At 54.7% G+C, this 16,847-nt stretch overlaps 1 protein-coding gene across 1 annotated transcript in view; it reads right to left on the reverse strand.

Moving 5' to 3' along the window:
* Positions 1-14,832, reverse strand: part of NTSR1 (neurotensin receptor 1) — a 46,702-nt gene extending 31,870 nt beyond the window's left edge. Inside the window, exon 1 of the mRNA XM_043884609.1 lies at positions 14,116-14,832. Coding sequence (XP_043740544.1) covers positions 14,116-14,832 — 717 coding nt within the window. The remainder of the gene's footprint in view (positions 1-14,115) is intronic.
* Positions 14,833-16,847: the final 2,015 nt, after the last annotated feature.

A 16,847-nucleotide genomic window follows, 5' to 3' on the forward strand; every position in this document is an offset into this window, starting at 1 on the left:
GGATTCTCCAGGAAAGAACACTGGAGTGGGGTGCCATTTCCTTCTCCAATGCATGAAAGTGAAAAGTGAAAGTGAAGTCACTCAGTCATATCCGACTCGTAGCGACCCCTTGGACTGCAGCCTGCCAGGCTCCTCCATCCATGGGATTTTCCAGGCAAGAGTACTGGAGTGGGGTGCCATTGCCTTCTCTGAGAAAAGACTGGAATTGGCTCAAATGATTTAAATATCATCGGGGTGCTGGTGACCCCATCCCCTGGGCCACTGTCTGGCAGCTCCTTTCAGGCCCTGTCTGGTCAAGCCCAGGGGCAAGACGGGGTGGGGGGGGGAGCTCTTGGCTCTTCAGGGGGCCACTAGGGCCCCAGGGAATGGAGCTGGGGTTGGGGGCCTTGAGGCAGAGCCACTGGGAGCCCCCCGTGCCCAGGTCAGGGAGCCTAGTGGGGAGGGAGGGTGCCTACACACTGGGTTGTAGGGTGTCGGGGAACTGTCCACAGTCTGGCCTCACTGCCGCTGCCCCCTTTCTGGCTCACCCTTGGGCCAGCACAGCCTTCTGATCAGGGTCCCAGCATCCACACCTGCCCCTCCCAGCCGCCCCACACAGCAGAGCCATCTCAGATGCCAAGTCCCAGGAGTAAACCCAGGCTTGTTCCGCACATGTGTCCCCTCGGGCTTCACATGGCCACTTGGAGACAGCATGGATTCTGACCCAGGTTCAGAGGCCCCACAGAGGTGTTAAAGTTTTCACACTTGGAGTGGAAAGGATGGACCCTGGAGCCACAGACCTCACCATAACCTCTTTGCCATGGCTGGCTCCCCACATTTAGCCCCCTCGACCATCACAGGCACCTGTCCCTCACTGTAGGTTCGTGCATGGTCATCGAGTCAGCCTGAGCTCAACTTTGGCTCATCACAGTGTCAGACAGGACCAAGCTGGGACAAGTCAGCATGCTCCAGCAGTCAATGAGAAGAGTTTTCAGCCAAGGAGCCACCGGACAAGGACTGAACAGGTAAAACAACTGGCCAAGCCTGGTGGAGGATCCTGAGGCTCACCTTCAGAGGCCCTTTCCATTCCAGGCCTGCGGGTGTAGGGAGAAAGCAATGACAGAACCCATGTGTTCGTGGTCCCAACCGCACAGGGTCACCACGGGGGTCAAATGAGAATATCTGTGAAAGAGGATTTGTGGCCTGCCTGACCTGTGTCCTCTTCCTCCCCCAGCCCCACCCCACCCAGGACCACGTCCTTGCAGGGAGGTCAGAGAGCATCTCCTCTGCTGGGACACCAAAAGCCCCATCCTTGCTGGTCTTGGGACTGTGCTGGGCACTTGCACTGGAGGCCTGTGAGGTCTGCGTTCAGCCCTTCCTGCTCCAGCATTCACCTCGGGGCCCCTCACAGGCCTGAGCTGAGATGACCCGGGCAGGCAGCACACAGGGGCCAGCCCTCTGTCCAGGAGAGCTGGCCCTGATCCCACTTTCTGTCTCTGCCCTTGAGAGTGGGGTCTAGTGGGGTTATTCGTGGCTCCCCATCCTAACCCCTGGATCCTATGAATGGGACCTTATCTGGAAAAAGGGTCTCCATGGATGCAGTTAAGGATCTCAAGATGAGATCACCCTGGATAGGGGTGGCCCTAAATCCAGTGACAAGTGTCCTTAGGAAGAGCCAGAGAGGAGAGATGTGGACACAGGAGAGAAGTCATGAGAAGATGAAAGCAGAGATGGCAGAGAGGTGCCATGAGCCCAGGACATCTGGACCACAGAAGCTGGAAGAAGCAGGAGGACCCTCCCTGGGAGCCCCTGAGGGAACCTGCTCTGCCGACACTCTGATTTGGGAGCCCAGCCTCCCAGCTCTGGGAGAATGGATTTCTGTGGTCTGTTGCTGCAACCCCAGGACCATCAGCTCATGAGACCATGGGGTTCCCGCAGCTTCCGTGACAGGCAGATGCATAGAAAGTGTTTGGGGTTAGAGCTTTTTTAAAACATGAAGATCCGCCCTGTGTGGTTTCAACTGGAAGCTTTCTGAGCGCCTCTTAGCTGCTCTCCAGCTCTGACATAAAAGTAGGTATTTTTAATACACGAGACGGCGTCTCTTAAACAAGCTGTCAGGAAAATGAATTGCAGGAAGTTTAGAGGGTGTTAACCCTGTCTAGGTGCCCTGCAATTATCCATGTTGAGTCTGCAGGCAAGTGTGACAGGGTGGGGGCTCAGAGGCGCCTTACTGTTGCAGAGCAGCTCGCCTCGGCTGGGGTACGCTGTCCGCTTGCCAGCTCGCTGTGGCTGGCTGGTGTTTTTTCCCAATCTTCTGGGCCTCTGAGTGCGCCAGGAGCCCACTGTCCTCTGGGCCCCCATGAGACTTGAGCCCCCCTGAGCCCTGGCCTGGGTGCGGCAGGTGCCCCCGTCTGCCCCTCCTCCCCAAACCCCGGGCAGCCCTAGGCAGAGAAGTCGTCCCCTGGGGGTGCTCAGGTCCACCTCAGCAGAGCCGGCAGTCGGGCTGGGCAGAATCTGGTACCCAGGCATTGAGGCAGCCTGTGGGGACAGAGGGGCCTTCAGGCCAGCCGTACTCCCTTCTGCCTCCAGCTAAAGCCATAAGGGCATCAGCAAGGGCCATGCCACAGCTCAGCTGCCTGACCCCTTGCTCATGGGGCTCTCCATCCTGCCTCCTCCCCTGGATGCTGGTGCCTGAGCTCCTGACCTACTGTCCAGGGAGACAGGCAGGCCACTGGGAGATCACCAGGGGGTACTCGACTTCAACTTGGCCCTACCTCCCCCAGGCCCATCCCTGGGGTGGGAAGAGCAAAGGGGTGATGTCACAGGGCTCCCCACACTGATGACAGTCCAGAGGGGGGTCCCCGGACTGCCTGTCCAAGTAGGTCCCAGGGATAGAGAGATCTCTGCCCTCATCTGACACACCTTCCTCTTAAGGGTCCCCAGGTGGGGCTGGCGGCAGCAGGAGCAGCCAGTATGTCCAGATCAGCAGAGCCTGGGAGATGGGTCAGCACAGATGTAACTGCTTCTCCCTTGTCCCCGGCAATAAATAGTGACCCTGGACAGTTCTTCCGACCGTGCACATCCTGCTGGGCACAGAGCCCAAAGTGGACTGAGTCACAAAAGAGCAAGTGTTCGATATCGGCTCCAAGCCAGCATGTCCTGGATGACTGGACAGACAGGGCTCCCCAGTGACACAATCCAGATGCACTTTCACTCCCTCCCAACCCTTGGGAGCTGGAGGTTTGTGGTCCTGCCAAACAACTAGGAAACAATGCTCTGGGTGACAATATCCAACAGCCTGCTATGAGCTCTCACAACTTAGTAATTTCTGAACAAGGATGATTGCAAACAACCCCAGGACTCTCTGAACTTCAGGACATTGGAAGTGGCGTGTTTCTTCAAACAGAGGAACTCTCTTTGAGTCACTCGCTGAAGAATGCTCTTAACCTTTAGATGTGTCCACAGAGAGTTATTGAAATTTACAATAAGCCCACCTTTTAACAGACAAAGAGCTAAAAATGTTTAAGTCCAAATAATGTTGCACTTTTTCATAAGCCTTAGTACAAAATTTACTCAAACACTGAGGCTGTCTTCCACTTTATGTTTCTAGGATAACAATGTTTCTTTTTATGTATTCTTTTGCTACATTGTTTTAATAATCTCTTTGAACCAAGTCTTTTATCATAAGCTGCCTCAGATATTTTTGAAAGTAGGCAGTGTTTAAAATCCACAGATGATTTCTACTTGGGGCACTGGACAAGCTCGACTGTCATAAACAACTATAAAACTGTACACAATTTGTCAGGCAATTGTTTTCAGACACAAGACAAACTGCAGTGTGCAACCATGGCCCCCGAGAGCAGGAGTCACAAGATGGGGTCTGCTGTCACCCAGCGCTCTATTTGGGGACACTTTCCTCGTTGTGACATTAGGAACTGGGGTCTGAGCAGAGCTTGGCTACTCCAGCTGAGGAGGCAGAATTCAGAGCTTAGGGCTGCAGGAGTGGCTTTAATCTGCAGATTCAGGTGCTGGGGGGGGGACCTGCATGGTGGGGTCCTCAGAAGCCCACGGGGGTCTCTTGTAGGTTCTGGGCCGGCTGTGCTGTGTGCACACACTGTGACCTTGATGGGCTTATGGGAGGGTGGCTGGCATCCTGGCTGAGCTGGAAGAGAGAGAAGTCTTCCTCACACACCAAGCATCCCACTGAGATGCCAGCAAGTCCACACCTTAGGAAGAAGGACCATGCCCTAGAGTCTAGACCCACCCTAACCAAGCCAAAAACCAAATGGACAACATCCCCAGAAGAGACTGAGTCCAGTCGCAAGTCCTCCCAGTGTAGGAGGGTGTGGGCTTTCACTGATGAGGTGTAAACCAAGCCTACACATGGAGCAAAGGATTGGACAAAACCCAGCAGCCATTTGTGATAAAACTCTCAGCAAACAAGGCATAGAAGGCAACTTTCTTCACCTGATTAAAAAAAAAATTTTATTAAAAGTTTAAACTAAAACTCTCATATTAGTCCCTTAGTTGTGTCTGACTCTGCAACTGCATGGACTGTAGCCCATCAGGCTCCTCTGTCCATGGAATTCTCTGGGAAAGAATACTGGAGTGGGTAGCCATTCCCTTCTCCAGGGGACCTTTCCGACCCAGAAATTGAACTCAGGTCTGCTGCATTGCAGGTGGATTCTCTACCATCTGAGCCACCAGGGAAGGCCTCAAACTTAATTATAAATACTAAAGACTTCCTCTCTAAGATCAGTAACAAGGCGTGGAAACTTTCTCTTCTACCCCTATTAAATATCATACTAGACGTTGTAGCCAGACCAATAAGGCAAAAAAAGGAAATTAAAGATTTGGAAGGGATGAAATAAAACTTCCTCTATTCACAAACAACATCTCTGTTGACATAAAAAATCCCAGGGAATGTACAGAGGGATTTCTAGAATTAATACATGTACTTATCATGGTTGTAAGATATAAGGCCAATAACTAAAAATCAATCACATGTATGTATACTAGCTGAAAAGAATAAGAAATAGAAAAAATTTTAAAGTACATATATATATATATATATATAATTCCCCAAACATGAATAATTAGATATAAACATAACAAAATATGTGTAGGATCTATATGCTGAAATCTACTACCATTGAAAAAAAATCAAAGACCTAAATAAATGCAGTGATGCACGTTGCATATGGATTGGAAGGCTCAGTGTTAAGATGTCAAGTCTCCCCACATAGATCTATTAGTATAGAGGAACATAATCCCAACTGAAACCCCTGCAGGCTTTTTTGTAGGTACTGAAGGCCTGATTCTAAAATTTATGTTAAAAAGCAGGAGAACTAGAGTAGCCGAAACACTTTTGGAAAAGAACAAGGTTGCTCTTGTGCCATTTGTACCACTTGAAAGACTTCCTATAAAGCTGCGGCGATCAGGAATGTGGGACTGGGGATGGTAGAGGCACAAAGATTAAACGGACGCATGATAGTCTGGATATAGCCCCAAACACAAGGTCAGATGATTTTTTATTAAGGTACAAGAAAACTCCAAAGGAGAAAAGATCATCCTTTCACAAATGGTATTGATTATTTCGGTAAGTATATGCAAAAATTACCTATATCTCACATTCTATAAAAAAAATTAACTCAAAATGGATCATAAGCCTAAAAGTGTAAAACAAAGAACCATACAGATTCCAGAAGATGAAAAAAGAAAAACAGCTTTGTGACCTTGCATAAGCCGCTGAAATTTTTGACAAGTTAGGTTTTGTCAAAATTCCAACCTTTGGCTCTGTGACCTGCATCTTCAGGGAAATACAAAGACAAGCCACAGAAGGGGAGAAAATATTTGCAAATCACATCTCACAAAAGACTTAGATGCAGAATATATCTTTAAAACTCTCACAGGTCAACAATAAGAAAACAAACAACCCAGGACTTCCCTGGTGGTCCAGTAGTTAAGAATCCACCTTCCAAGGTGGGGGATGCAGGTTCAATCCCAGGCAGGGGAACTAAGATCCCATACGTGGTGGAACAACTAAGCCAGAGCATCGCATCAAAAGATCCCACACACCGTAACCAAGGCCCAGGGCAGCCAAATAAATAAATAAATACCTTAAAAAAGAAAACAACTCAATTTTAAAAATAGGCAGGGATGTCCCAGGTGATCGAGTGGCTAAGATTCTGTGCTCCCAATGCAGGGGGCCAGGTTCAATCCCTGGTCAGGGAACTAGATCCCACATGCCACAGCTAAGAGTCACATGCCGCAACTAAAGATTCTGCATTCCACGCCTAAGAGTCAGCAGAGTCAACTAAATAAATATATCTATATATTTTTAAAAATAGGCAAGCTACAGGAACAGACACTTTTCCAAAGAAGACAAACAGATGTCACGTAACTGCCGGAAAAGATGCTTAATATCATGAGTCATCAAGGAAATGCAAATTACAACCCCAGCAAGATACCACTACACACCTACAGAATGGATAAATGAAAAGCAAAAAAAAAAAAAAAACCCAAAAAAAAACCAGACACTGACAGTGCCCGGTACCGGCTGGGACGTGGAGAACTGTCTTTCTACCACGTTGCTAGTGGATGGTCAACATGGCACATCCACTGTAGAAGGTCTGGCAGCTTCCTCTGAAGTTAAACACACTTCCTGTGTGACCCAGAAATCTGACTCTCATGTTTACATGAGAAAAATGAAACCATGTGCTCACACATCGGCCTGCACATGAATATTTGCATCAGGTTTCTTTATAATCGCTCAAAACCAGAAACCACCCAAATGTCCTTCAAACAATGAGCAGTGAACATGTGGTGGAGCATCTGTACAGTAGAGCACTCCTCCACACACAAAAGGAACACGCTACTGACACGGGCGATGGCACGGGTGAATCAGGCATTACATGCTCTGAGAAAGCCGGGCTCAGAGTATCAATTTACCTGGCATCAGAGGGGGGGTTGAGGGCAGGGGGTTGCAGAGACTCCTTTGTGTGACAGGACTGGGCTCTATCTTTGGAGGCAGTGGTTACAGGCTTCTCTGCATTTGTCAGAAGTCATAGATGTAAACAAAGGCAAAGGATTTTTATTGGATGTAAACTTTAGTGTTAGTTGCTCAGACCTGTCCAACTCTTTGCAACCCCATGGACTGCAGCCCACCAGGCTCCTTGGTCCATGGAATTCTCCAGGCAAGAATACTGGAATTGGTTGCCATTCCCTTCTCCAGGGGATCTTCCCAACTCAGGGAATGAACTCAGGTCTCCCGCATTGCAGGTGGGTTCTTTACCATATGAGTCACCAGGGAAGCCTGGATGTAAACTTAAGCTAAGAAAGAAGACAAATGGATCTGGTATCTAATCATTTTCCCACCTTCTCCAAAAGCAGCCTGGTCTGGGTCATCTTGATCATGCACGCAGGCTTCCTAACCATCCTCCTGAGTCCCCACTGTGTGAAAGAGGCAGGGAGAACAGTTGTCTGAAGTGTAAGCCACATGGCCTCTTGCTCAGAGTCTCCAAGGGGCCCATTTTCCCAGGATAAAGGATGTCCTGTGTCCTCAAAGCTATGGTTTTTCCAGTAGTCATGTATAGATGTGAGAGTTGGACTATAAAGAAAGCTGAGTGCCAAAGAAACGATTCTTTTAAACTGTGGTGTTGGAGACGACTCTTGAGAGTCCCTTGGACTGCAAGGAGATCCAACCAGTCAGTCCATCCTAAAGGGAGTCAGTCCAGAATATTCATTGGAAGGACTGATGCTGAAGTTGAAACTCCAGTACTTTAGCTACCTGATGTGAAGAACTGACTCATTTGAAAAGACCCTGATGCTGGGAAAGATTGAAGGCGGGAGGAGAAGGGGATGACAGAGGATGAGATGGTTGGCTGGCATCACCGACTCAGTGGACATGAGTTTGGGTAAACTCCGGGAGTTGGTGATGGACAGGGAGGCCTGGTGTGCTGCAGTCCATGGGGTCACAGAGTCGGACACGACTGACTGACTGAACTGAGCTGAACTGTGTCTTCCATGATCACTCGTTGCTTGTTGCCCTGCCCTGGGCTCCCCTGCTCTGGCCATGTCACCCCAGCAGATGCTGTGTACTTGCTGTTTCCACTCTGGAACCTTCTTCCCCAGATGTTGTCATACCTGCCCTTACCTAAGATCACAGCCCCACTGCCTCTCCTGTTCACTTGTACTTAATTGTGTTGCCACTTGTCTTGTCTTCTCTGCTGGGATGCACACCTTTTGGGGGAGGTTCCCCATAAGGCCCTCTGTGTTTGGCATGTGGTGCTGGGTGAGTGGGTGTGGAAGGGGGTGAAGGCGGAGGTTTCATCACAGAAGACAGATGGGGATTCTTCAAGCACATGGTGCTGCAGATCGCTAGCTCAGGGGCCCTCGGGCAGCGAAGGCTTTTCGGGGGAGCTGGACAGATGCTCAGTCTGGTCCCTGACCCTATAGGTGTGAGAACAATGCCAGGCTTGGGGGTTTCTGGGGTCTCCTGCAGGACCTTGCCATGTGCACACAGACCCCGAGATGGAACTGGGTGTGACCATGGGTTCAGCTCCAAGCTCTGGGCAGGGAAGCCTTCTTGGGGGCAGAAGGCTCTTGTTGCCCCTAAAGGTACAAATCAGAGAACCTGTCTCTTCTTGAAGCTGCCTCTGCTGTGTGGGGGTGCCTCAGCCCTTGATCATGACAATTATGTCACCTACAGCTGGCAATTGAGGAAACTGAGCCACAGAAGGTCACATCTCTAGCCTGGCCCTGCAGCTGGTCAGTGGAGAAGTTGGCACTTAACCTTGGATCCTGGACTGTCAAAGACAAGAAACCCCAAAAGACCCCCTCCCTAGCAGCTTGGGTGCACTGGCCCAGCTCCACCAGGCTCCCTGGTCCTCTCCCCCTCTGGCTCCAGCCCTGGGGGATGGAGCCACCCCCACAGGTGCCCGTATGTGACATCCCTAAAGGGGGCAGGGGTCATAGCACATGGGGTGCTTCATCTGGGCCCCTTGTGGGAGCAGAAGGACAAGGCAGGGGTGGGCCTGGCTTGGATGCCCTAATCTTCTCTGGGCCTTGGTTCTCTCTTGGGGCCCAAGGAGCTTGGCTGCTTTCTTTGAGGGGCTGCACTGTCACGGGGGATGGTGGTGGCCAGGCTCAATGCCAGGGTGCTGCCAGGTTAGAATGGGGATCTTGGGGAGCAGGCAGCCCCCACAGCTTTGAGCTCGGTACCATGGTCCCCCCAAGAGGGCTGAGCATCTGCCTGGCTCCTGGGATGAGGGGGGGGGTAGGATGAGCAGCTGCCTGGGGCATTCAAGTTCCCCAGAAATGACCCTGGGACCCTTTGGTACTTTCCTGCCCAAAGGCACCCCCCCACCCCCCAAGAGGACCTGGCACCCAAACTGCCTTCACAGGGCGAAGCCATGGACTTGGCCTTTAACCTCTGAGGGACTCAGGGAGACAGTGTATATTCACCAAAATCATCCTTTATCTAAGTCCTGTGAGTTTTGATAATGCTCCATCACAGAGCTGGCAGCACCCACAAGACACAGAACATGCATTGCCCATCACCAATACCCCTCCCCTCCCTGCCCTGTGCCCGTCACTTTCCTTCCAGAAAGTCACATGACTGGAGTAATACAGTTGGAGCCTTTTAAGACTGGCTTCCTTCCTTGGCACAGCACATTCACTCGTGACCACCGCATCTCCACCACATCTTAGAGACTAAGGCAGGCTGGAAATCCCATCTGACAGGGGTCTGGAGCAGCCAAACCCTAGACACACAGTCGGGGCTGGAGGCAGGGGCAGCTGGTCTCCAGTGGGGACACAGTCTCCCTCAGGGACAGTGGGGAAGTCCCCATCTGGAGATGCGTGGTAAATTTCACATTATGTGTGTTTCACTAGGACAGAAAAAAAGGAACAAAGGCTTGTGATTCCTCAGATAACCAGACGGAAGCCTGGCTGCCTCTCTGGTGGTGGGATGGAGACTTCCAACTACCTGAACAGGTTGACACCCTCCTCCCCTCACAGGCCCTGCCCCGCCCAGCACAATTGTCCTGCTGGGGCCCATGGGCAAGCGTACCGTGCTGGCACCAAAGCTCCCGGCTAGAGTCCTGGTCCCCCTGAGCTGAGACTCTGGACACGAGGGATGGGCTGCGGTCCCCAAGCGTGTGGGTGTCTCCTGGGATGACTGCTCACGGGGGTCCCTGCCCCACTCGCCCCAGACTCTGTCCTTGTACAGAACCACAGCACAGTCGCCAAACCAAGAAGTCCCACTGCATGCCGGGACATCACTAGTGAACCAAGGACTGCACCCCTACTGTCTCAGCAGCAGCATCCTTTCTGCACCTGGGTCTGATGGGAACCTAGCCTGGTGCTCAGGGGCCATGTCTTCAATCCCCTTAATGCAGAAGAGCCCCTTGGCCTGCCCTGAATTTCCATGATCTGGCATGTTGTGAGTGCTGGGCAGATGCTTCTTGGGGAGGAGCCCCATTCTGAGCAGTGCGTCCAGCAGGAGGCACCAATCTTGGGGGCACATTTTTGCCTGTTTCCCCAACACAGCATCACTCTCCTGGGGCCCCGTGACTCGCCAAACTTCAGCCACAAGTGTCAGCATCACCGAGGTGAGCTGGCTGCTGGTGGAGGAATGGGAGAGCGATGGATGAAAGGGGAGCGAACAGGTGGATGGATGGGGGTGGGGGGAGAGGGCACAGCGCAGCTGGTGGTACAAGACAGAAACACGGAGAAAATGATCCATGGCCTGATTTTATTGGAACCAATTTTCTTCCACTTTGTGGAGACAGGTCTCGGCGGCCTCTGCCTCCGCAGATCACGTCAGACTTTAATGGCCTCGGTGCTCAGGAGGCTGCCCAGAGTCAATGTGCCCCTGGACACGAGCCCCTCCTGCACAAGCCACACCCAGGGCCAGCCGCCCCTTCTGAAGCTGGGCCCAGCCCATTGTGAGGAGCAATGCTGCCAGCACTGAATGTGAAAGAGGCCATCTGTGAAGGCAGATTACAGGGGTACCCCACTACCACCCTCTGTCACCCTCGGCCTCACTGCTGTCACCAGGGCCGCAGGTCCTGGAAAACAGTAACAATGAAGTGATGACCCAGAGCCCTCCCCATGTTGATGCAGGCCTGATGGGTGATTCCGGGAGAGGCTGCTTTAATGTGGCCTTGTGGGCAGGGGGTGGATCTCCAACAAGGGTACACAAGCCCTGTGACCCCTAATTCTCCTCGCCAGGGCACCGTGCATGCAGAGGGGCTGCTCCGAGCTGAGGCATCTCTTAGATACCTGCCATCCCTGCTCCTAGAGCAACAGGTCCCGGGAGGGGGACATCCACATCCCCCCACCCCTACCCAGCATTGGGAAGATCTACTCCCCTCTCTTGGGAAGACAGGATCTACTAGGGGATGGAGATGTGGCAGGGGGAGGGAGATACCACTGCCCTGTAGGATTGAATCCAGTCCCCTCTGGGGCCCAGGGGAGGCACTGGACCATCCCAGGGCAACGGGGTAGGCTCCTCGGGCTCCACCTCCCAGGCTTCCCTGTTGACCAGGGGCCCAGGATCCAGGGCCTTTGCTAGCCCCAGAAAGCCCCGTCCTCACCATGAGCTCCTCTCACCCTGTCCACTCCAACCCCTCTTAGAAAACTCCCAGCTGTATCCAGCAATGACAGCTCCAAGTTGCTCAGAAATCTCATCACCAAAGCACCTCATTTCTAAACACACTTCCGTTTGCAAGTGTCCAGGATGGAACCTCACAGGGGTGGACAGCCGACAGGACTGGTGGGAGACACTTGGGCTGGGAGGGGGCCCCAGTTTTGGAAAGAGTGGTCGTTTTGATTGGCCCACTTCTCCACACTTCCCAACATAGCCCATGACAGGGAGACACATGGATAGGTGCCCAGCCCCTCTCTGCATAGATGTCACTGTTTAAAACAGTAGACATTGGCCCAGATTTGCCAAGTGGCCCAGAAGCCCACGTGGGGAGCATAAAACCCCCTGGGAACCTCTCCTGGGATGGTGGATGGTGCAGAGGGATGAGGTGGGAGGGGGCAAGGCCAGGGCTGAGCTTCCCCATGAGGAATGTTCCTTCAGGCACACGGAGCAGCACATAGGAGCCCAAGGAGCCTCGCGGGAGTGGTTGGCGTCAGAGAGAAGTGCGCCTCTAATAACCCGCCCATCAGTCTTTCCCAAGCACATGGCTGAGGCCATCAAAGAAAAATGGAAACTCTGCTCTCTGAGGTCTCGGAGCCAGCAAGTGCTGAGTAAATGCTCAGCAGTGTTATAGCTGCAGCCACAGATGCGGTCCTTCTGTAGTGCGAGCTCCACAGACACTTGCTTAGTGGACGAGTGACCAGAACACAGCCCGGGCCACATCAGCATGGCAGCCTCCCACCAAAAGGTTCAGGCAGGGCCCTTTGGGAAGCCAAGTCAAGTTCCTGGGGCATCTGAGCATGTGGCACTAACAGAGGGTGAGAGTGCTTAAGGGGGGTTCCCTCTGCTGCTGTGTTTTCTTGATGATCCAGCCCCGGCTGCTCCTGGCCCAGCCCCCAGGGGTCCAAGGGGGCAGGGGTCTCAGGGGAGCATCTCCCAGGTGGGCATGACTGACCTGCCCCACCTTCACCGCCAGATGTCGTGGCTGCTATCTCCCAACTCCCCAGCCCCAGCACAGCCTGCAAGACCCCAGAGGAAGTCGGAAGGTAATTCCCACTCTGTCACTGCACGCGCCTTGGTTGCTCCTGCCTGCAGCGCCCGTGACTCATCTTCCTGCTACGCGTGGCTGCCGGGGGCCACCTGGAGTCAGGGCAGGCGAGGAGCCTGGAGCTTAACTCTGCCCACTGACTGCATCTCGGTGGTGGCCTGTGGAGGGTCAGTTGCAGCCCAGAATAGATGTGTAGATGGCACGTTCCCCACCCCCAAGCACGCCAGCTCCCAGAGCCCGGCACCCCTGTCATACTCAGAGGCAGCAGCATGGGTTCTGCTGAGAAGCTGTTGATGACTTGGGCATGAAAGGACAGTCACACAGGACAGCCAGTCTCTCTGGCTACACCCACCCCCACCTGGCTCAGTCCAGACCCTCCTCTCCCATCCCACTCCGAGGTGGAGGGAGCCCCTGCCCTTTCATGGTTACCCACATCCTGAGGTTACCATGCCATTCCAGGTGGTATCTCTGCCCTAACTTGCTCTGGTGGACACCCTGCTCCCAGGCCAGGGCCCTGCCTGAGAAGACTTCTCCCTGGGGTCGGAATCCCCCTGCCTGGCTGAGCCAATGCCCAGGGAGGTCACCCACCTCGGTCCCCACAAGCTTCACCCAGACCCTCTGAGGGCGTTGGTCACCCGACTCCAGGCCCTCCAATCTGCCACCAGGCCCAATACCTTAGGATTTTCCAGCAGAAATAACATCACCACCACCACCAGTGAGAGTGCCTCTGACTGCTTCTACCCACCAGGAGCCAGACAAGGGCTTCCCACACCTTCTCTCTTGAATCTTGTACCTTCGGAGACCAGGGCTGTGATTGCCCCCATTTCACAGATGGGAAAACTGAGGCTAAACTAAGGAACCAGCCCAAGACAGCATCAGGCCAGGAGACACTGGTGGAACCGTCTGGGATAGGGATTCTGCTGTAGAGGAGAGGGACCATGCCTGTGGGGAGCACAAAGCCTTTCAAGAAGCTGATGGGAGGGACTCTCTCTGGAAAGAGGAGGACACCAGCACACACATTTACCTTACATCTCAGGGACTCTGGGGACAGCTGAGGCCCATCCATGGAGCCTTGGCTCCAGAGTGGTCGGTAATCTGGGGTTCCAGCCCCTTTAATGAAAGGAGGGGATGAAATAAGTGGGGCTGAGGCCTGGCAGCCCTGGGGCGAAAGGTGAGAAGAAGCGGGGGGTCAGGCTGCTCTCAAGTCCCCTGCTCCTCCCCCATCCCCACTCCTTCCCAGCTTCATAGGAATAAAATTTCTTTGGGTCATGAAATTTTCTCCAACTTCCTGTACCCAGAGGACACACAGACAGGAAACTACATTTGGGATGAGGCACTGAGGCTTCCCTGAGGGTCCACCTTGGACCCTTGCTCCCAGGGGAGATCCCGGTCTGGTGCCCTCTGACTCCTGCCCCCGCCCCCCGAAGAAGCTGCTCACCTGGATGACGGCCTTGACTGTGGCGGTGCCCACAATGGGTGTGCACACCAGGCCTCCGGGGTGCTGGCCGTCGGCGCTGCGGTTCTGCTGGCCCATGGTGAAGAGCATAGGCACGGCCAGGAGGCCGGAGGCCAGCCAGACGGCGCTGATGAACTTCTTGGTGCGGCTGCGGGACATGAGGGTCTTGGCCTTGAAGGGGTGGCAGATGGCCAGGTAGCGTTCCACGCTCAGGCTGGCCACGTTGAGGGCAGTGGCGTAGGTGCAGGCGTCGCGTAGGAAGTAGTAGCCGCGGCACACGGCGTCACCGAAGGCCCAGGGGTGGTGCACCCAGATGAAGTTGTACAACTCCACAGGCATGGCCAGCAGCAGGATGAGCAGGTCGGACAGTGCCAGACTGCCCAGGTGGTAGTGCACCGTGCTCTGCAGGTTCTGCAGCGACTTCTTGCGCGCCAGCGTGAACGCAGTCACGGAGTTGCCCACCGTGCCCACCACGAAGAGCGCCAGGTACACGATGGTCACCAGCACCTTGGAGTAAATGTCCGTGTTCACATCCAGGTCGCTGCTGGGCGCCGCTGGTACGGGCTCCGACAGGTTGCCAGAGCCATTGCCCAGGCCGGGAGCCAGGACCGCCCCCTCCAGCACCGACGGCGGCTGCGTGAACGGGTCGCCGGTCAGGCCGACCCAGGGACCGGGAGACGCCGAGCTGTTGAGACGCATGTCGGACGCGCGGGGCGGGGTGCTGCTGCGCTTCCCGGGGTCCGCGGCTAGAAGCCGGGGCGAGAGTGGGTGCGACTCAGGCAGGGACAGAATAGAGGGAGCCCGAGGGGTGGGTGTGAGAGGCCGAGGGGGCGCGCCGTCGAGCCGGGGAGCGCCGACCCGGTCCGTGCCAGCCTGGCGCGCTCGGCGCTCGCACTCACCGGGGGTTGCTGCGTCCCTCCGGGCTCCGCGCTTTCCCGGCTTTCTCCGAATGCCCGATCCCACGGTTCCTCGGGTCCCCGGGCGGCAGAACCGGTTCTCGAGGAGAGCGCCCAGCCGGTTTGGGCTTGGGCTGCGCGAGGCAAGCCTGTAGAGCCGAGCGGAGCGCACGCCCGGCTGCCCAGCGCGCTCTCTTCTCGCTCGCGCTCTCCGCGCACCTCGCTCCGGGCACCTCCCGCCGCGCCAGCGCCCTCCCGGGTTCTGCGCCTCCACTGAGCCGGCGGCGACGGGAGCGCCCAACCGTGGGGGGCGCTGGAGGGGAGAGAAGGCGGCCCCAGCCACTGTCCCCGCCCCGCAAGGGGGCAGGGCTGGCTGATCACCCCCGCGCACTCTCAGGGACCATCTGGGCTGGAAGGTGCGCCCCAGGGAATTGGGATTCCAGCGAGGTGCGCCAGGAATATTGGCTCTTTCCAGGCACCCTCCTCAGGCAGCTTCTTTCCCGGGTCTCCCCAGCTTCTTATGCCCCACTTCCCCAAGGGAACTGCCCCCGGGTCGCTTCCAGCCCGCCCAAGCAGTGGGCTTCCTGCTGAGGTAGGGGGATGCCCTTTCTTCCTGGGATGCCAGAAGCTGGGCTCCCAGGGGGCTTTACTCTAGCACAAGTAACTGGGGGAGGGGGTGACTTGGTGATCAGAAAGCAGAGGATAAAGCACCACCTGCCTCTGTGCAGGGTGGTCTCCTGCACCCAGCACCCTGGGGTGGCGTGTGCCGCTGTGGGTGCAGGTGATAGGGTCCATGCCTGTCATCACCACCTGCACGTGGACCATCAGACGTCATCCTCAGGGTCCAGCCTGGCAGGATGTAGAGGGACCTGGCTGCCTGGGAATCAGGAACAGATACCAGAGGGAGCTGAGGGAAAGGGAGCTCTGAGGAAAGGGGGTGAGGCCGAGCAGCCAGACTTCAGACCAGTTGGGGGAGAAGCTCGGGCTCAGTGCTTAGTCTCCAGTTCCCAGCTGGCTCTGGGCTTCTCTGCTCCACTGAACCCTGATGTTCCCACCATGGAGTCTTGGCACATAAGATATGTGCTTAAAAATGTAGCCTCGCAGGAAACACAGATGTCCTTTTGCTGGAGGCCAGCACAGTGAGCTCAGAGGCAACAGGAGTGGTTTCAGCCTGCTGCTTAATATCTGGGTGAGTGTTTTAGCTTCCCCGTACCTCTGTTTAGTCATCTGTGAAATGGGTACACAGTTCAAATCGATGTTCCCGGGTCCCTGTTGTTCTGGATGCTGTTGGCGCTGCAAAAGGCAGGCTCTCAGTGGACACCTGTGGAGTGAATGCTTTTGTGCAGACCATGTGAGGATTTCAGAGGGTGTGAAGCTGAAATACCTGGGAAAACAAAAGTTGCTTTAACTTCTCCAAGTTAGCCCAGATTTGCTCTCTGGAAGGCGAGCCCATAGGTTCAGTGAACTGGTCCTGGGGTTGGGAGTTGAGTGTCCTTGCCACAGAAAGCAGTGCCGTGTCAGCCTGTGTTGGCCCCTGGAGGTCATCCTGAACCCATGGGGACATGGGGGTCTTGCCGTGGACAGTGGTATCCGGTCACCTCTCTTAAGACCCCCACCCCTCCCCCCAGAGGAAGGCAGCAGCCAGTGGCCACTTTGCCGGCCAGTAGCTGTTGCCACTGAGGATGCTCCTGATGGAAATGCGCTCTCACTTGGCTGCTTAAGCTCACTGTTTGGTTTTCACACCCCTGACCTTTCTGCTAAGCTGGGCTTCTTTGCGAAGATTTCTCTTCGAGCCAGCCTAGGAGCTTAAAAAATCAT

Source organism: Cervus elaphus, chromosome 23, assembly GCF_910594005.1.
Source record: "Cervus elaphus chromosome 23, mCerEla1.1, whole genome shotgun sequence".
Lineage (NCBI taxonomy): Eukaryota > Metazoa > Chordata > Mammalia > Artiodactyla > Cervidae > Cervus > Cervus elaphus.